At 42.1% G+C, this 16622-nt stretch overlaps 1 protein-coding gene across 1 annotated transcript in view; it reads left to right on the top strand.

Annotated features, from left to right (window-relative positions):
• TXNRD1 (thioredoxin reductase 1) overlaps positions 1–9529 on the top strand; it is a 29304-nt gene extending 19775 nt beyond the window's left edge. Inside the window, exons 12-14 of the mRNA XM_010304598.2 lie at positions 1540–1635; positions 3764–3898; positions 7059–9529. Of these exons, the coding sequence (XP_010302900.1) occupies positions 1540–1635; positions 3764–3898; positions 7059–7121 (294 nt within the window). The 3' untranslated portion in view covers positions 7122–9529. The remainder of the gene's footprint in view (positions 1–1539; positions 1636–3763; positions 3899–7058) is intronic.
• Positions 9530–16622: the final 7093 nt, after the last annotated feature.

Below are 16622 nucleotides of genomic sequence, written 5' to 3'. Positions count from 1 at the left end.
ACTCACATGAGTGTTCTCTTTTCTTTCACTGGGATTGCTGGTCAAGAGTGAAATTAGATATATGCAAGTAGTTAGTGCCTGAGGCTGTTCTTCCAAAATGCTGTACAGACCACATACAGAAATCATGAGAGGAGGTCTGACAATAAACTGCACTTTTATGTCCCATGAAGATCACCTGAGAAGCATTGTTTGGGGAAATAAGCAGATAAGTGGTGGCTCATAAAGTTGAGAACTTGCCTCCCCCTCTTAGCTTTGTCAGTTATATTTTTTGACTTGGACTGTGGAGAAAAGAAGTTAAATATGACTTAAAATGGCAGTGCGTCAAGTACTGTTAACCTGACTACAGGGCAGGGGTTTAAATTCTGTTCTCCCCATGAAGTTTGCATATATGCAGCTAATTTTTTGTTATTGGGTCAAATTCTTGCCACTACATGTGAAACACTGGACCCTTCTTTGTGGAAAATGCACTTTTTATTTTCAAAACCATTTTTGAAAATGTGCATCTAGAAGCATTTGTGTTCTGACTAAGCCCTAATTTAGTTTATTCTGACGTCTTTTATCATGTCACCATATTGGCTTTTGCTTTTGCAAGCTTCAGTAGGATTGAGTTGCATCTGTCGTTCAGACCTTTTAAATTTCAGTTTCAGATAGTGATGCTTATAAATGCTTTGTAACCCCATTAATATTGGAAGCATTGAGCCATCTCTCCTAGTTTGTGAAGGGACATATTTTTACTGGAGTTGTGATCAATTAAAAACTTCTTTCAAGCAATAATCAATCTGAGGTTAGCTTATAGTGGGAGCTGTTGAGAGTTCTGGGTAGAACTGTGCCTCAAAACACCCCGTCATTTTCTGAAATACATGCTAGTACAGGTGGATGAGCAGCCTTACCTGCAGTTAAGAATCTGTCCAGTGATGTTGGCTGGGGCAGACAGTAAAATGTGTTGGGTTTTTTAATGTACTTTCCATTTTGCAGTGATACATAATCTAAGAGAGCATGCAAAAAACCCATGCCCTCATATCTCCTAAACCCAGACTCTGAGGCCAATTCTTCCCTTTTCTGCTCTGAGAAATATTTTTGCCTTCATCCTGGGTAGACCCAGAGACAATATAGCCTTTCGTGAGAGAAGCTGGTATTGATCTAGCTTAGTGAGAGCATGGTGAACTGCATCCTGGAAGTCTAATAGACTTATGGCTTCTTTTTTTTTTTTTTTTTTAAATTATTGGATGACACTAGTGCTTGTTTTGTCAAGGAGGAGGAGCCCCACCTGAATTTCAAGTGTTCCAAATTCTATGTGCATGGCTGATTGCTAATGAAGAGTTATTAGTTAACAGTTCACCCTTGTGCTGCGTCACTATTGTTGAAAGTTTTTACATGTGTGATTTCCAAAAGCAATTGCAATCAGTAGTAAAGCTCCACCTTTGGAGGCAGACGAGGCAAATTTAAGATAATCTGGTAGTTTTTGGAAGGTCATGCTCTGTGCTGTGAAAATACACAACTTTTTTTTTTTTTTTTTTTTAACCTGTGTTGTATTTCCAGGTGTACCATAGTCATTTCTGGCCATTGGAATGGACTGTGCCATCCAGAGACAACAACAAATGCTATGCGAAGATAATTTGCAATATTCAGGATAATGTAAGTGCATCTTTCCTTCCAGGGAAAACAGCAGCTATGTGTTCATTGTAGGTACAGTTGATACCACAGCTATAAATAGGTTATTTTTAACAAATAAAAAATAAATTGAAAATTTTTTTTACCTTTTAAAATTTAATAAATTTCTGTAGTGATATAATACTTTTGTTTATACAAAAATGGCCCTTAAGTACAATAGAAAATTCCTCCGTTGCCTTTGCTATATGGTACCTTTTTCATATATGTAAAATAAGAAGTAGAGAGCTCTAAGACATTTCATTAAATTTGAAAAGTGAGTGAATCAATGCACATAAAAATGGTTAGAAGTCTTACCTGTTTATCTTATTCTCCCCTCCCCAAACTGGGACATTCTTTTCTGGGAGATTGTTCTCTCTGAATCTGAGATCACTCAGGAACCATCACAACTCTGCAAATCCACATGTGTCTATAAAACTCTTGAGATCATTCTAACTGGATTAATGTATCTTGCCTGCACAGATCTCATTTAGGGTGATAATGCCAGGATTATCCTTGGAGTAGGGTAAAACTTCCTGGCTATGAAAATGTACAGTACCTGCTGAAGCACAAGACATATTACTAACGGGTCAGAAGAATTGATATGCCCGCCTCTGAATGATCATCATCTGTTTAATAAAAACTTAGGTGATTTCAATAATAGGATTCATCTTAATTAATACAGATTTATCTTACTGTAGTCTCTCTAAGCATTGTATCACCATTTTGTAAAATTTGCAAACCTGTCTGGTTTTGCCCATCTCCTGTTTCTGGAGGAGTTTGCAGTAGGGTGGAAGCTGTTTCAGAACCCATGGTTATGTTCCTAATACAAAGTTACGTAAGAAAATGAAAAGGTTGAATGGTGATTTAAAGTGTTTCATTAATTTGTTTCCATTTCTTGTCCTGAAAATTGGGAACGTGTTTAAATATTTAGAGGTAGAGTTGAAAGTTAGCCTAGATGAAAACTTTGTTCAGTAACTATTTAAAACTGTAGTTTACCCCAGTTTTATTACTATGGTTTTATTTTTACATATGTACATATTTTTAAAGGAAAATAAGGATAATTCCATTTCAGCTATTACCTAATTATAGCTTTTCTTATTTGAATAAACCCTGCGGTAAGTCTCAGTCCTCAGGCTTACTGAAAGAAAAATAACATCTCAGTGTACTGAGTATCCACACTCCCTTATATGTGATGTTTAGCGGCAGGAGCAGATAACTTTTGACACCCATCTAGGCTACATCTATGCTCAGCAAAACCTGATTAATGCCCTGAAAGCCACTGAAGCCCACAGCAGTTGGCATTTGCTGAAGGAGACTTGCTTTTCATAGAGAAGCAAGCTTTCCTTTAAGAAAAGCAAGTCAAGTCAGTACAGCTTGTTCTGTTGAGTGTTTGCTGAGGATATATGCTCGGTTGAACAGTAGTACAGATGTGAGAAGTGTGAAGTAATAGTATCTTCCTTGTAACTGGGTGTCTTTCAGTGTGTTTTTGCTAGTTGGTAGTTATATTATCTCCCAATGACAGTGAATGCTGGAACAAGAGTCATCGTCAGTTTAGTTACAATGCACCTCTTGCCACGTGTGTTAGCCAAACCTTTAGCTTGTGGCCCTTTCCTGCAAGCAGCCATCAAACGAAAGTTCTTCCATAGAAACACACCGTGTACCCACCCAGAACAGGCCCTGGTGTTGCAAACCTTTGTGGAAGGTGCTCATCTTGACTTAGGCAAGCAGTCTGTTGAAAGGAGTGGAATAGGTTGCCTGAATAAAATTTAAATGCATGTTTGCAATTTGGACGTACGGTATAATCAAACATAGATCCTGGTGTGTGTTAACTTTGTGTGCTGTTGATGTAAACAGAGGACTCGTGCACAAAACTTTGTAATAAGGCTGATTCTTGAGTTCCTAGCTGAATCTTTTCAGAGGGAGAACAAAATTTATACCCGCTATCTCCCTTCTGTTGGTGCTAATGATAGTTCACATTTGTGTGGTTACATTAATTTGCAGTATGTTTTGTGAACTGATGAAACTATATACTCTGAGTAAGAAAACCTTACACGTTGTCTAAAGAGAACTGAATGTATGACTGTGCTTGTATTTGATTATCTTTGGTATTTAGGAGAGAGTCATTGGTTTCCATGTCCTTGGTCCAAATGCTGGAGAAGTCACCCAAGGGTTTGCAGCTGCTATTAAATGTGGGATGACAAAAGAACAGCTGGACAGCACCATAGGAATTCATCCCGTCTGTGCAGAGGTTTGTATATGAAGTCACCTCATAGCCCAGCTTTCGTAGCATTCTGGGCTAAGGTGTTGGGAATCTGAATAGGAGAGCTCTATTAAAGAGATCCAAATTTGGGGGGAAGTAGAGGGGATGGAAGGACAGGAAATTATCTGGTTTTAATCTGGGATTTATTTTTTTTTTTTAGTATGTTCATTTGTGAAGTGTTTATGGTCTCCCCTAATCCAGTGCTCCCTCTACTGGGAAGTACAGAATTTTACTCCCACTCAGAGATCTGTTTATGAAGGCTTCAAATACTGTTTCTGCTAAAATGGTTGTCAAAGCTAATTTTTTTTAGATGTGTGTACTCAAAATAGGCTTATCAACTGGTGCTATAGAAGGGGACCAGCTATGTGACAATTACCTCTGTTAAATTCTACCCTTTTAAAGATCTCTCCTTTACTCTCTAGTACTTTACTTTTGAAGTGAAGTGCACGAGGCCACACAACCATCTTTTTTTCCTGTGTTTGTCTTGTTGCTCCTCTTTAATGAAGAGCTTAATTAGTGGATGGGGGACAGCTCCTCACCGGTATAAATCAGAGATGCTCCCCTTATTTCATTAGTATTACGACCAGTTATATGAGCTGAGGATCCCTGCAAAAGCTGTGTATCACCTTTGTAGGTCTTTGTACAGAATCTGTGTTTTTACCTGCATGTGTTAGCTACAAAGTTTAGTAGAGAGCACCAGGATGGTGGTCTGCAGGAGTAAAGTCCCCTTCTCTTCTTTTGTGTTTCCAAAGTGATACAGTATAAGCAATATAAGAAGAGCCCTATTAATGGAATGAACTGCTAGCAATATGAATCATCTTCAAAGCATCCACAATAGAGATTCTGTTGGATTTTTTTCTGTAGTATCATCTAATGGCGTTCTTGAAAGCCCTTGAAGAGGGGTTGCTGGTCCTTATCTTACCGGGGCCCTGTGGAGGGGGAACTCTGAGTGAGGCATTCAAACCTGTGAACTCTAGTGGGATATTAGCATATGCAGTGTGAAGAGAGGATGATAGTCATAATTTATTCTGGACATCTGAGCTGCTAAAATTGAAACTGAATAGAATCATGGTTAGACATAATTTAGGGAGGTAATTTCAGATAATTGTATTTGTTTGAGTGGGGGAGGAAGAAGTTGGCTCAGGAGAAATACACTATTTAAAAGCTCCAGGGAACAGCGATCATTTTTAGTGCCAGTCTTCAAAAGATTTTTTATGCCTGTTACTTAATTTAATCTCTTAAGCAGTAAACAAAAATCAAAGCACAAGATGGTACTCTCTGATTAAAAAAATGCTTAAAAAATATTCAGAATTTGTGAGGACTGTGCATATCTGCATGAATAGAATGATGGATAATATCGGTGTTATTTTTATCTTACATCCATGTAAAAACTAAGGAAAATGAAGTCTGATCTGAGCAGGAAAGGGACAGTGTTACAGGGTCAAATGCTGACATCTTCCCTGATGTTAGTACTAAATCATTGCTCAAAGACACTCCTGTGAGACTGAGGGCCCCATTTCTCACTGCTTTCAAATTAGAGACAGATTTCACTTCTCTTATTCAAGCAGCATTTTATTTGGCAGAAAACATGAATTCTGAATGGAACTTCTTGCGAGGTACAAATAACGACGAGCACAGAGTTGATAGGACCTCAGCCTTACAGAGAATTACCTCTCAGCCTGGACTGTGCTGCACTTCTTGAAATACAGGCGTGTATAATCAAGCATCTGTGGTTAAGAGAAAGTGTCGTCTTAAAGCTGGGGTGATTCTTCAAGTTAGCTAACGATGGCTTTCCAGCCATTGGATCTAAGGTTTTGTCTTCACTTGAATCCCCCTCATGTTTCCAATAATTATCCAATTACTGAAGTTAGGGAGTTGTGTGGTCCCTGCAGCCTCTGGAACTGGCTAGCACACCCAGTCAGGCTAGGAAGAAAGCAGATAAATTTTGGGCTTTTTAATCTTTGTCTTTCAAAGTGAAATAATAATAAATGAAGATTCCCATATGTTATCAGTCTGTGGATCAGAACCAAAGAGTTAGAAACTCTGTCTCAAGCCAGGCATGATAGTTTAAATATATTGCTGTTCTTCTGCCATCTATATTAGACATGCATTTGTCTTCCTGTTTTGTGCGTAATGCTTTACATGCTTATAGAAAGTGGAGAGATATATCATTTATTGATGTGGCTCTCTGAAGAGCTGCTAGCAGCCTTAATGCAGCAAAGCTTCTGCTTAGAGAACTGTAGGGCTTTCAGATCCCCATTATCTTTAGATACTTCAGTGCTATTTGCATAACCGAAATGTGTATATACTTTATTCTGTGCTAAGTTTATTCTTCCTGAGAGATGGCTTTGATGATAGCTAATTATTGCAACTTTGAACCATTTAGATAGAAGTGGGTTTGATTTCCTTTTTTTCCTTTCTATATTGTATCTATGCAAAACTATGCAATTATTTGCATAGTAAAGTTCTGATATTAAACAAGGGTTTGTAGAATTTTTCTTCTTGAATTTTGATACCTTTTAATTTTATAATAATTATTCTTGAAAATGTTGTTTTCTTTAATGTGACTTGAAAGCAGTAAAGATTGGACTTTTTCAAACTAGATGTACTAATTGTTTCTTAGCTATTGTCCAGAGCATACAACTCCCAGACGTAATACCTGCATCAGCAATCAGTTCCACATTTCTATTATATCTAGAAAGGTACAGAGGCAAAATTTATGTTCTCTTCAATGCCGTAGCCTTGCGTTAACTTCACTTTCCTAACAAAGTTATCTTTGAACCATAGAGACACTTATTCATTAGGTGTACAGACCACAGTTTATTATTGCTGAGCTCGTTCCCACTGTAAAAACTTAGGAGTGTTAAGATAAAAGGTGGTAGAAATCCGTGTGATTGCCTTAATTCTTTCTTTTCCACTGTAAAAGGAAGACCATAAGGTAAATGAAGAGAACAAAGGGTATTTGTATGCCTGGATGCTATTTAGTGGAAAGGATTTCAAATGTATGTTTTTCGATATTATTTTATTACTTTAAGAAATGGCAGCAGTTTTGAGCATTATGCCCAAGTTGATCTTCTAGAAGAGAAAATTCATTCTGGCCATACTAAATCATGTTGGGTTTTTTTTTTTTCTTCTCCTTTCTCTTAAGGTATTCACCACTCTGTCCGTGACTAAGCGTTCTGGTGAAAATACCCTTCAGGCTGGATGCTGAGGTTAAAGACCCCCATTCTTGTTATTGCCAGAGACTGGCTTTCATCGCAGTGCCTGACTTGTGCAATTCAGAAGAAAGGTTTTGAGAGAAGTCATCCTCGGATGTCTGCAGAAAGGTGTACATCTTAGCCAGAGTGTTCCCTCATCCTTAGGAGACAAGCACTGTTGGAGTCGGTCACTTGCGGTGATTGGCTGGCAATTAGCAACGCAATGGGAATATTGACTATGGAGCTGTTGTTTAGCAGGGCATTGAACAAATGCTTTCATGAAGTCATAGCCTAAAGCCTGCATTGTCTGGTGGGCAGTGATGGAAGAACTGCTAGCACAGCTGGACAACAACTGTTTTAGTTTGGTTTTGTTCCTCTCTAGTTTCTTACCTGAACAGAGAACTTCCGAACTGAAGAATATTACCAGAAGTTCAGATAACTGTATAGTCCCTCTGTGTTCTAGGTTATAACACAGCAATTGCAAGGTCTCCTCGTGAACATGCATTTTGCCAGCTCACATGTCTGTGGAAGGAAAACTGTATCTACATGCTTGATCATGAGGAAGAAGATAGCCTTGGAAAAAAGTTTAGTACCATATTTCTTGGCTTCCAAACTGACTCCATTGTGACTTTTTATTTTAGAGAAACTTATTTGTGAAAAATTTCTCCTTGGTGAGACAAGAAAAATACTTTTTATTAAGGCCTTGTTATACAGAAAGGGTTTGTGTTTTTTTTCCCCTGAGAGTAACAACTGTGCATATAACACAGATGTGATCTTAGCTTTATCTTGCAGCTTATGTGATGATAATTAATCAAAGTTGGCACAGACAGAATTTCACTTTGGAATGAATTATAGTTGCAAGAGCTCTGTGCAACTTTATTCAATTTGAATAAATTCTCCCTTTTCAGGTGAGCTATCGTACGCTGCACCATTTCAGGTCTAAATTGGCCAATTTGAACACAGCATTATTGTGATTTTCCTTCAGATTAGTGAACCTGTAGAATCAAAAAAAAAACCAACCAACCAACACCTCCCCCAAAACAGACAAGCAAACAACACCTCCCCAACCTCCAAAAACCAACAGTGAAAAATCCATGTAGATATGGCCTAAAAGCTGTATTTACTTCCATGTGTGCTTTGGTTTATATTTAATTAAAAAAACAATAATTTTAAAACAGAGGTTTCCATAAAAAAGTAACAAATTCTTGAATATTCCTCTGGTTTTGGATAAACTACATAGATATTTATCAAGAAATGGTAAAAATGTCTCATTGTAGTGGAAATGAATGCGGGTTTTGATCTGCTTTTTCATTTCCCTCTGTTTTAGCAGAAAGGTTCGGATTACTTTTATTAAATGGTTCTTAGGAGTTTAGTAGTGTGGTGTGAACAGGGGGTAAATTCTCCAGCCCTCTGGGCAAAACCCCTTATGCCTAAATTTCTACCTGGTAACAAATTCATGTATTTCTACTGGGATTTCTAGAATAGTATTGTAACTTATTTTTCTAAACTCATGTAACTGAAGGATTTTTAAACTTTTTGTATGGTATCAAGAACATTCTGTGGTGGTATTTTTCTGGCCAATTTATTAAATAAATGGAAGATTTGCACAATCAGATGCTCATTTTGGTACTTCTTCGAAGCAAAGAAACCAGGTGACAGCAAGAGAAGGGTTTTTTTTAAAGGCCAGAAGAGGGCACCTTCATAAACCCCAGCTGTGATTTGTTTCAGTCTTTTGAATTTTGAAGGTAGGTACTTCCCTGAGAAACAGAGTTTGGGGTAATTTTTAAGTGCTTTTTTTTTTTTTGCATGTTAAACATATGAGGACATAGTTAAAAATAAGGACTGAACTAGGAAACCAGCCTTCAACTCTTTGCACTAGCTGCCATCTATTTAACTTCTGAAAACCCAGGAGTACGGGTTGCTGAGCTGTTTGGCAGTGTAGCTGTTCATATTTAAGGACATGGATAGCAGCGTTATTTTTAAATAAGTATGTAAGGAAGTCAGATCCTGGAGCGTAGGGAATAAAGGCATGTACTAGCTTGACTTTGCAAGATTGGACCTACATGTATTTGTTCCTGTGGGTCATGTCATCATTAATAATGTGCATTTTTACCCTACTGACTTCACAATTCAGGAGTTGTTGGTTTTCATTACTTCTGTTTTTACTTCAAATTTAAAACTGGGAAGCTTTTTATTGTAGGGCTTTTTCTTTTCTTTCTCTGGAAGAAAAATATTTTCTGGTGTATATTTCTTTGTCATCTGTGCATGATGATAGAGATACATAGTATATGATAACATCCCATAAGGATGTATTAAATGCCAAAGCAAAGTATTTAATGTTTATATCAAATTAAAAATACATTTGGTAATGCATGCTTTGGAAGTGTATACTAGAAAATGTAATAAATGGTATTTATATTCAGCTCATATTAGTTAACATCATTTTACCAGAGTGTGAGTGAGAATCATCTTCAGCCAGACAGCAAATTTCACAAACTTCAGCGGGGAATTGGTAGAGTTTCACTGAGTTGTTGGAGCAATCCTAACTTTCCTCTAAGCCTTGTACTCAAACTTGCATCCTGCCTTTCCTCCGAGACCCGCTGCCTGCCCAGAGTCCCAGTGCAGGAGATTCTCTCATCATAGAGCTGTACGATGGGGCAGGACCACTTCCAGAGGAGGTGGATCTCCTGAAGATGCCATGAATGCTGGAAGTTTCACGGTAGGGCAGGTGTCTTGCTGTGCCTTGTGGGAAGACCTTGCACTCGTAAAGCTTGCTAACGATTGTGTCTCTGGCTGTGCCACCGTGGCACGTCCGTCGCGCCATGATGCCACGTGGCAGCTGGTGGATGGCTGTAGGGGAAAAGCCGTGGCTGCATGCTGCTTGTGCACGTCGTGCCAACACAAGAGCGTGAAGAAGGGGCCAGATGGCGGAATCTGTTACGTAAATCTATCAACACTTGATAGACTCCTTTCATGTCAAAATATGGTGTAAATGTTTGTGGTAAAATGGCAGCTTTGCCGAGAGTGAAGTTTGAGAAGCCCTTTCTCTTTGATGACCAGCTTTTCTGATTGCTCAGCTGTCCTCTGCGTGGGATGGTGTGAGACTGCTTTCTTGCCGAGGCCTATTTGGCCTCCAAAGATAAACCAAACCTAAAAAAAAACACAGAAAAGAAGGCACCAAGGGATCTGCCACACCACAAGCCTCTCTTCTCCATGCACAAAACAGTAAAAGGGCCCAGAAAGATTTCTGTCCTGGAAGCACTAGGTTGTGGTTGGGGGCTGCCGACGGGGAGGTGGCAGTGGAGTGCGGGCTCGGGCATTTATCAGTGAGGTCAGGAAGGTGTCATGTGGTGGGGAAAGGTGAAGGCAAAGTGCAGGGCAGGAGCTGCGATGTTGTCTGTGAGGGGAGCGGCAGAGGGCTTGGGGGGGGCGGCGCCATGTTCAAGAGCATCCCCCCAGAGACCGCTGAGCTTGGGAAATACGGGAGGGCCTGTGCAGTGATGGCCCACCTTTTGGCTGGGCCCATCCTGCGGGGCTGGTGGGAGCCCACAGATCTGAACCACACGCTTTGCTTTGTCTGGCTTGGGGTATTGTGACGGACGCCAAAGGTATATCTGGAAAGTGCTTGTTGCCAAAGGGCAGGTGGACACGGACACTGCTGGGTGCCCTCAAGGGGACACTCCTCTCCCTCCCTGGCTGGGTGAAAGCTGCCCTTTCGGAGGTGAGGGATGGCGTTACACTGAGAGACTTTGAGGCCTCAGGGCCAGGCGTCTCACAGGCAGTGCGGGCAGAGCACTGTGCCTGGGGTCCTACTGCTGCCACCCAGAGGAACAGCTGCCTCTATGGAGGCAAGATGCCCATGACCTGCCAATCCACCATTTTGTCCCAGTGAAAGGCACGGCCTGTGGGGTCCCAGGCCTTCCCCCATGTGGCCAAGGTCTGGCTTGCCCGTAAGGACTCGCCCCGCTGCAGAAGCTGCTGCCCGGGGCTGCAGGACGCTGCCCGTAGGTGAGTCGCACCTTGGTGGGGGAGCAGCTGCACCTCCTGCAGGGACCTGGGGAGTCACTTCCACCCTGCATGGGCCCTGTTTCCACCCTTTTTGCTCTGCTCCCATGCTCCAGGGAGAGGTCTGCTGGATTGCTGGGTTTTCTTCTTTTTATGTTGGGTAAAGTTATATGTTTGTCTTCCTTTTATTTGCCAAATGCTCCTGACCCGTGTTCTGATGGGCAGACTTTGACTTTCCACATATGATTTCTTTCTCATTCAGTTGCCTTTTGTACCTCTCCTTTCCTGTTAAATCTTCCTAGTTACAGATTTGTCTGAAGGAGTTCTCCCACAGCTTTTTTACCTCTTAAAATCACAAACTAAGCTGACGGACACAGAGAGAAGGCTTTCCTTTCCCTGGCAAAGCTGTGTGGCTTTGCTCAGGACCACCGCCGACTCCTGACCTGCCCCACCGCCTTGGCTGACCATCAGGTACCTGCCAGGGTGGCCAGACTCCTCCATATAGCATCCTGTGCTACTGAGCCCATCCCCTGCTGCAGCTGGCCACCGCGGGCCCACACAAATGTCTGTCCCAATCTTTAGACTGTAACGGGAGCTGACCTGGGCACATAGTGACAAATCTGCTGCTAAAATCCAGCTGCTTCTTTCTTCCATATAAACTTGTCTCAGCGAGCACTTCTGTTCTTGATAATAGGTTTTACTCTAGGTTAAGCAGAGTAAATCAAGCTCTGCCTATTGCTTGCTTTCCAAAATGAATGGTAACACATTTAGCCTAAAGATCTGATTTCCCTTTTAATGTCAGTGTAAGTTGACAGGCAATACCACCCACAATGAGAAATGCATGTGTGTCATGTGGTGAGATGTGAGGCAAACAAAAGCAGTGACTTGCATTTGGGTTTGACCCGGAGTTGATCTTTTCACTCTGAGGATTCTGCTCTGGTTTTTTTTATATATATATATATATATAAACACACACACATGCATTTACATAGAGAGAGAGAGAGAGAGATATTTGCATGAACTGTGGGATAGGACGACTCAAGGTCTCTCCAGGCAGATTTTCCCTTGGATGACACTTTGGTGTTGCTACGTCACGGAAGGAAGGAAGATCCCAGAGAGAGAAACTGCATGACATTGTGAAGGCTGTTTAGTGTTGTAGCATAACCGCCTCTTGTGAGAAGCCTGGTTGCCCCAAAACCACCAGCATATCTGCAAATAAAAGCTCACAATTTGTAGTAACTTTCCCCGAGGTGCAGGGGGGCTGTGATGGAGCCGTGTGTGGCAAAGGGCATGGCACGTCAGCACTGCGGTGGCAGAGGCAAGGGGGATGCAGAGAGACTCACACCATCCTTGTTTGTGTTTTTCTTGGCTCCGCTAGCACCGTTTCTCCCTTAGCTCTATGGCTGCTAAAAATAACGGCCTTAAATTAATGGCTTATGTTTGCATTAAACTGTTAAACTTACATTGGTCACTCCAACACCGCACACCAAAACTGCTGTTTATTGCACATTTCTAGCTTACATGAGATTCCTCGAGGTTTCTTTTTGGTATCTGAAGTCAGATGGGTAATACCCATTACATAAGTGTTTGCTTTTTCTTAGGGCAGCGTTTTCTCTAATTAAAAAGAACCTCAACTTAGCTGAGCGGGATTTTACAGCTTGTGAGTCTTGAGCGTTGTGTGTCTCCCAGAGCTCTGGCAGGAGTCACGGATCTGGATGCCCTAAAATCAGGCTGGTGCCTACCCCTCAATCCACTCCCGAGCTCGGGTGCCTGCCTGTCAGGGGTTCGATTTGCTCCCAGCCTGGCCCCTCAAGGTTGCTGGGGAGCACGGGGGGCTCAGTGCTTTGCAAGGAGCGAGAGATGGTTGTTGACCACATGGGTTGAAAGTCCCTATTTCTACACCTTGTTCCTGTGCTCCCAAGTGGTGCCACATTGAGCATGTGTCAAACTGAGGGAGGAAATGTGGTGTTTCAAAAAGTTTCCTTCCAGCAGCAGACTTTACTTCCCTCCTGCCATGGAGCTGTCATTTCTCCCAATTCCTCATTAGCTTCTCATTCAGACAGGCTGAATGGCCATCGTAGTTCTATCCCAAGTATGTGCCATGTCCCATCTGCTTGACCCGATGTGGTAGAGCATTTGTGGAATGCTGGGCCAGGAATCTGTGATGCCCTTAGCTGATGCGCTGGTCTCTCTTGGCTCCACCTCTCCATCCCGTGGTTCACGGGCTGTGCCATGGCTCCTGTGCATGGTGGGAAGCTCCCCTTGAAGGGATGTGTTGGAGCAGGGTCAGCTCAGGAAGAGCAGAAAGGTGCCCATGTGCGAGATGAGCATGCTCCCTGAGGCCTTCAGTGCTGGACTTGTGGGTTATTTCTGGAGGACGTTTAGTGGGTAGAACCTGTCCCAGGACTGGCATGGGTGAAGGCAGCCTCTTGGGGCTATCTCTGCAGATAACCTCACCTCAGGACCACTCTGAGCAGCTCTTACTGCAGGGCCAGGGGAGGAAACGAAGCAGAGATGCTGCTAACCCCTTTAAACATGTTATTTTGATGAGTCTGACAGACGGATATCAACCTATGTTTATTTTTCCACTATCTGATGTACAACGTTAAAAGAAAACAATGGAAAATGTATGTGAGCTGAGGCTCTGTACTCAAACAGCTATTGGGCTCGGTTTAATGCCTTGGGCCAATTAAAGCACAGTCGTTAGGCTGGGACATGAGATGAGAAATATGTCAGGGTGTGTGCATGCATGCCTTTCAATTGAGGAAGCTAAAAATGAAAAATGTGTGTCAAAGCAAGAGCTAGACTCTTGACTAGGCTGGGGACGTGTACACGAACCATCAGCTGGGTATGCTCTGAAGTACCTTTGAAGGTAAAGTCATGGTGGAAATCAAAGCAACCTGAAAAGTAAACTGGTGGGGAAGTTGCCATAGAGCACCTTAAAGTGGTGTCTCTGTTTTAGACATGCTGCCTCCTACAAATTAGACAGAAGAAAAGAGATGCACTCAGGAAAAGTGAGATGCTACTGATTTTCTTAGAACAAGAAGAATGGTACCGAGTCATATTTAAATCTCACAGAGCTTTAAAACTCTGCGTTGATACATATTTACTTTTGCTTTAATCTGCTTCTCTCCCTCTCTTCTCCCTTTGTTTCTTTACCAAGATTTTGCTCTTTTAGACTTGCCTTGGGGAGTTCTCCTGGCACATGTCTTTAGCAGTCCTAAGATCATAAAACTTGTGGGAAAGGCAAACAAGGAACAATGATTCACTATTTCTCACCAAACAAGAGCTATGGCTAAATCAGTCAATGCAAAAGAAAACCCCAGTCTTCCTTATTCATAACTAAATGGAAGTCACTGCCACAAGATGTTATAGTCTAAAAATACACCTATGTTGAAAAAGACATTAATTGTATGCGTGCAGGGTGGGAGGTTAGTAAAATAATGATCTGGCTGTAGCTTACAGTGCAGGATGCCCTTAAACCACTGAGTGCTGGAAGCTTGGGGGGGAGGAGAACCTACAGGAAGCATCACTCTGTATATTTAATGTAGTGGGGTTTTTTTTGGTTTTGTTTTTATATAACCTTTAACTAATCATTTTATCCTGGGAAACAGGATATCAGATTAAAGGGACCTATGGCATTAGGCTCTTCATGCTTAGTATTCCCCTCCTTGGGGTCTGGTTTATTCAAGCCTTCCAAAATGGATTTATAATTCCTTGGTCTTTCTGAGGCTCAAACTTTCCATGCCTCAAAGCTTTCCACTCCCAAGTTCTGCCATGCTCTCTGCCCTGGGGATGAGTTGGGGGGAGCTGATGTTACAGCTGAACCACAAAAAAGTTTCTACTTGGGCCTGTTCCCCAGAGACACCTCCAGCCTGCTCAGGCCTTTCTGTCCCTCAGATGGCATCTTCACTTTCCACTTCCGAGGGGCAGCAGTGAACTTCCCAAGCTGGGGCATTGCCACGGGAGAGCCCACCTTTCAGCCTCTCTCAACTGAGACAAGAACTTATCTTTTAGATTCTCAGCAAGCAGCCTGAAGTAATAAGGGATGAACTTAAACTAAACCTGTGCAAATTATATTGAAATTTAATTAAATATCCTCCCAGGATTTTTTTAATATTGAACGAAGTTGGTTTAAATGTCATCTTTCATCAAATCTCCAACATGCAATACTGACAAGGCTTTTTCTTTTAAGTATAAAATGAAGCATTTTTTAGCGAAGTGTTTGAGTTTACAAAAGATTTGCTTCCTATGAGATTCACTGTTAGCCTGGCAGTTTACGTGCAAGGTAGTTTGTTTCCATTTGGAGTCGTTCTGGTACGGCACAGATAGAATCATTGAATCATTTTGGTTGGAAAAGACCTTTAAGATCATCCAGTCCAACCATTAACCTAGCACTGCCAAGTCCAACCACTAAACCATATCCCTAAGCCCCACATCCAGATGTCTCTCTTAAATATCTCCAGGGATGGTGACTCAACCACTTCCCCGGGCAGCCTGTCCCAATGCTTGACAACCCTTTTGGTGAAGAAATTTTTCCTAATATCCAATCTAAACCTCCCCTGGTACAACTTGAGGCCATTTCCTCTTGTCCTATCACTTGTTACTTGGGAGAAGAGACCAACGTGTCTACAACCTCCTTTCAGGTAGTTGTAGAGAGCAATAAGATCTCTCCTCAGCCTCCTTTTCTCCAGGTTAAACAACCCCAGTTCCCTCAGCCGCTCCTCATAAGACCCATTCTCTAGACCCTTCACCAGCTTCGCTGCCCTTCTCTGGACACGCTCCAGCACCTCAATGTCCTTCTTGTAGTGAGGGGCCCAAAACCGAACACAGTACTCGAGGTGTGGCCTCACCAAAGCCTAGTACAGGGGGATGATCACTTCCCAAGTCCTGCTGGCCACGCTATTCCTGATACAAGCCAGGATGCTGTTGGCCTTCTTGGCCACCTGGGCACACTGCTGGCTCATGTTCTGCTGCCTATTGACCAACAACCCCAGGTCCTTTTCTGCCAGGCAGCTTTCCATCCACTCTTCCCCCAGCCTGTAGTGTTGCATGGGGTTGTTGTGACCTAAGTGCAGATGTTGCAAGGTACGTTTGCACTGTCGCTAAAGACTATCGTTCTCCTCCAGTGGTGCTGTGAGCTGGCATGCAAAAATGGCATTATCCAGCCGAAGAATTTTCAGCCAAGAGAGTTATAACCCTGCCTCTATGTGCAGATGCTCTTGTACGTGGCTGCCAGGGAATCCCCCGTGTGTCTGCTGTGGTTGTCAACATCAACCACCATGGACCTAGAAGGATTATAATAATTGTCTCTGGAGGGTGAATTGTACTGGAAACTGCAAACTCAGTTACCTACTGAGCTCACTGCTGACACGCATGTTTGGAGAAAGAAGTTCTTCCTGGCCAGCCCTCTGTTCACTTGTTATTCAGTCTGGTGGATTTTCTTTTTGGTCCTTCTCTCCTTCTTTCTCAAGATTATTCCTGAAAGAGGAAAAAAACCCACCAAAACA

Source organism: Balearica regulorum, chromosome 1, assembly GCF_011004875.1.
Source record: "Balearica regulorum gibbericeps isolate bBalReg1 chromosome 1, bBalReg1.pri, whole genome shotgun sequence".
Taxonomy (NCBI): domain Eukaryota; kingdom Metazoa; phylum Chordata; class Aves; order Gruiformes; family Gruidae; genus Balearica; species Balearica regulorum.
This window is presented reverse-complemented; position numbering and strand designations above follow the sequence as displayed.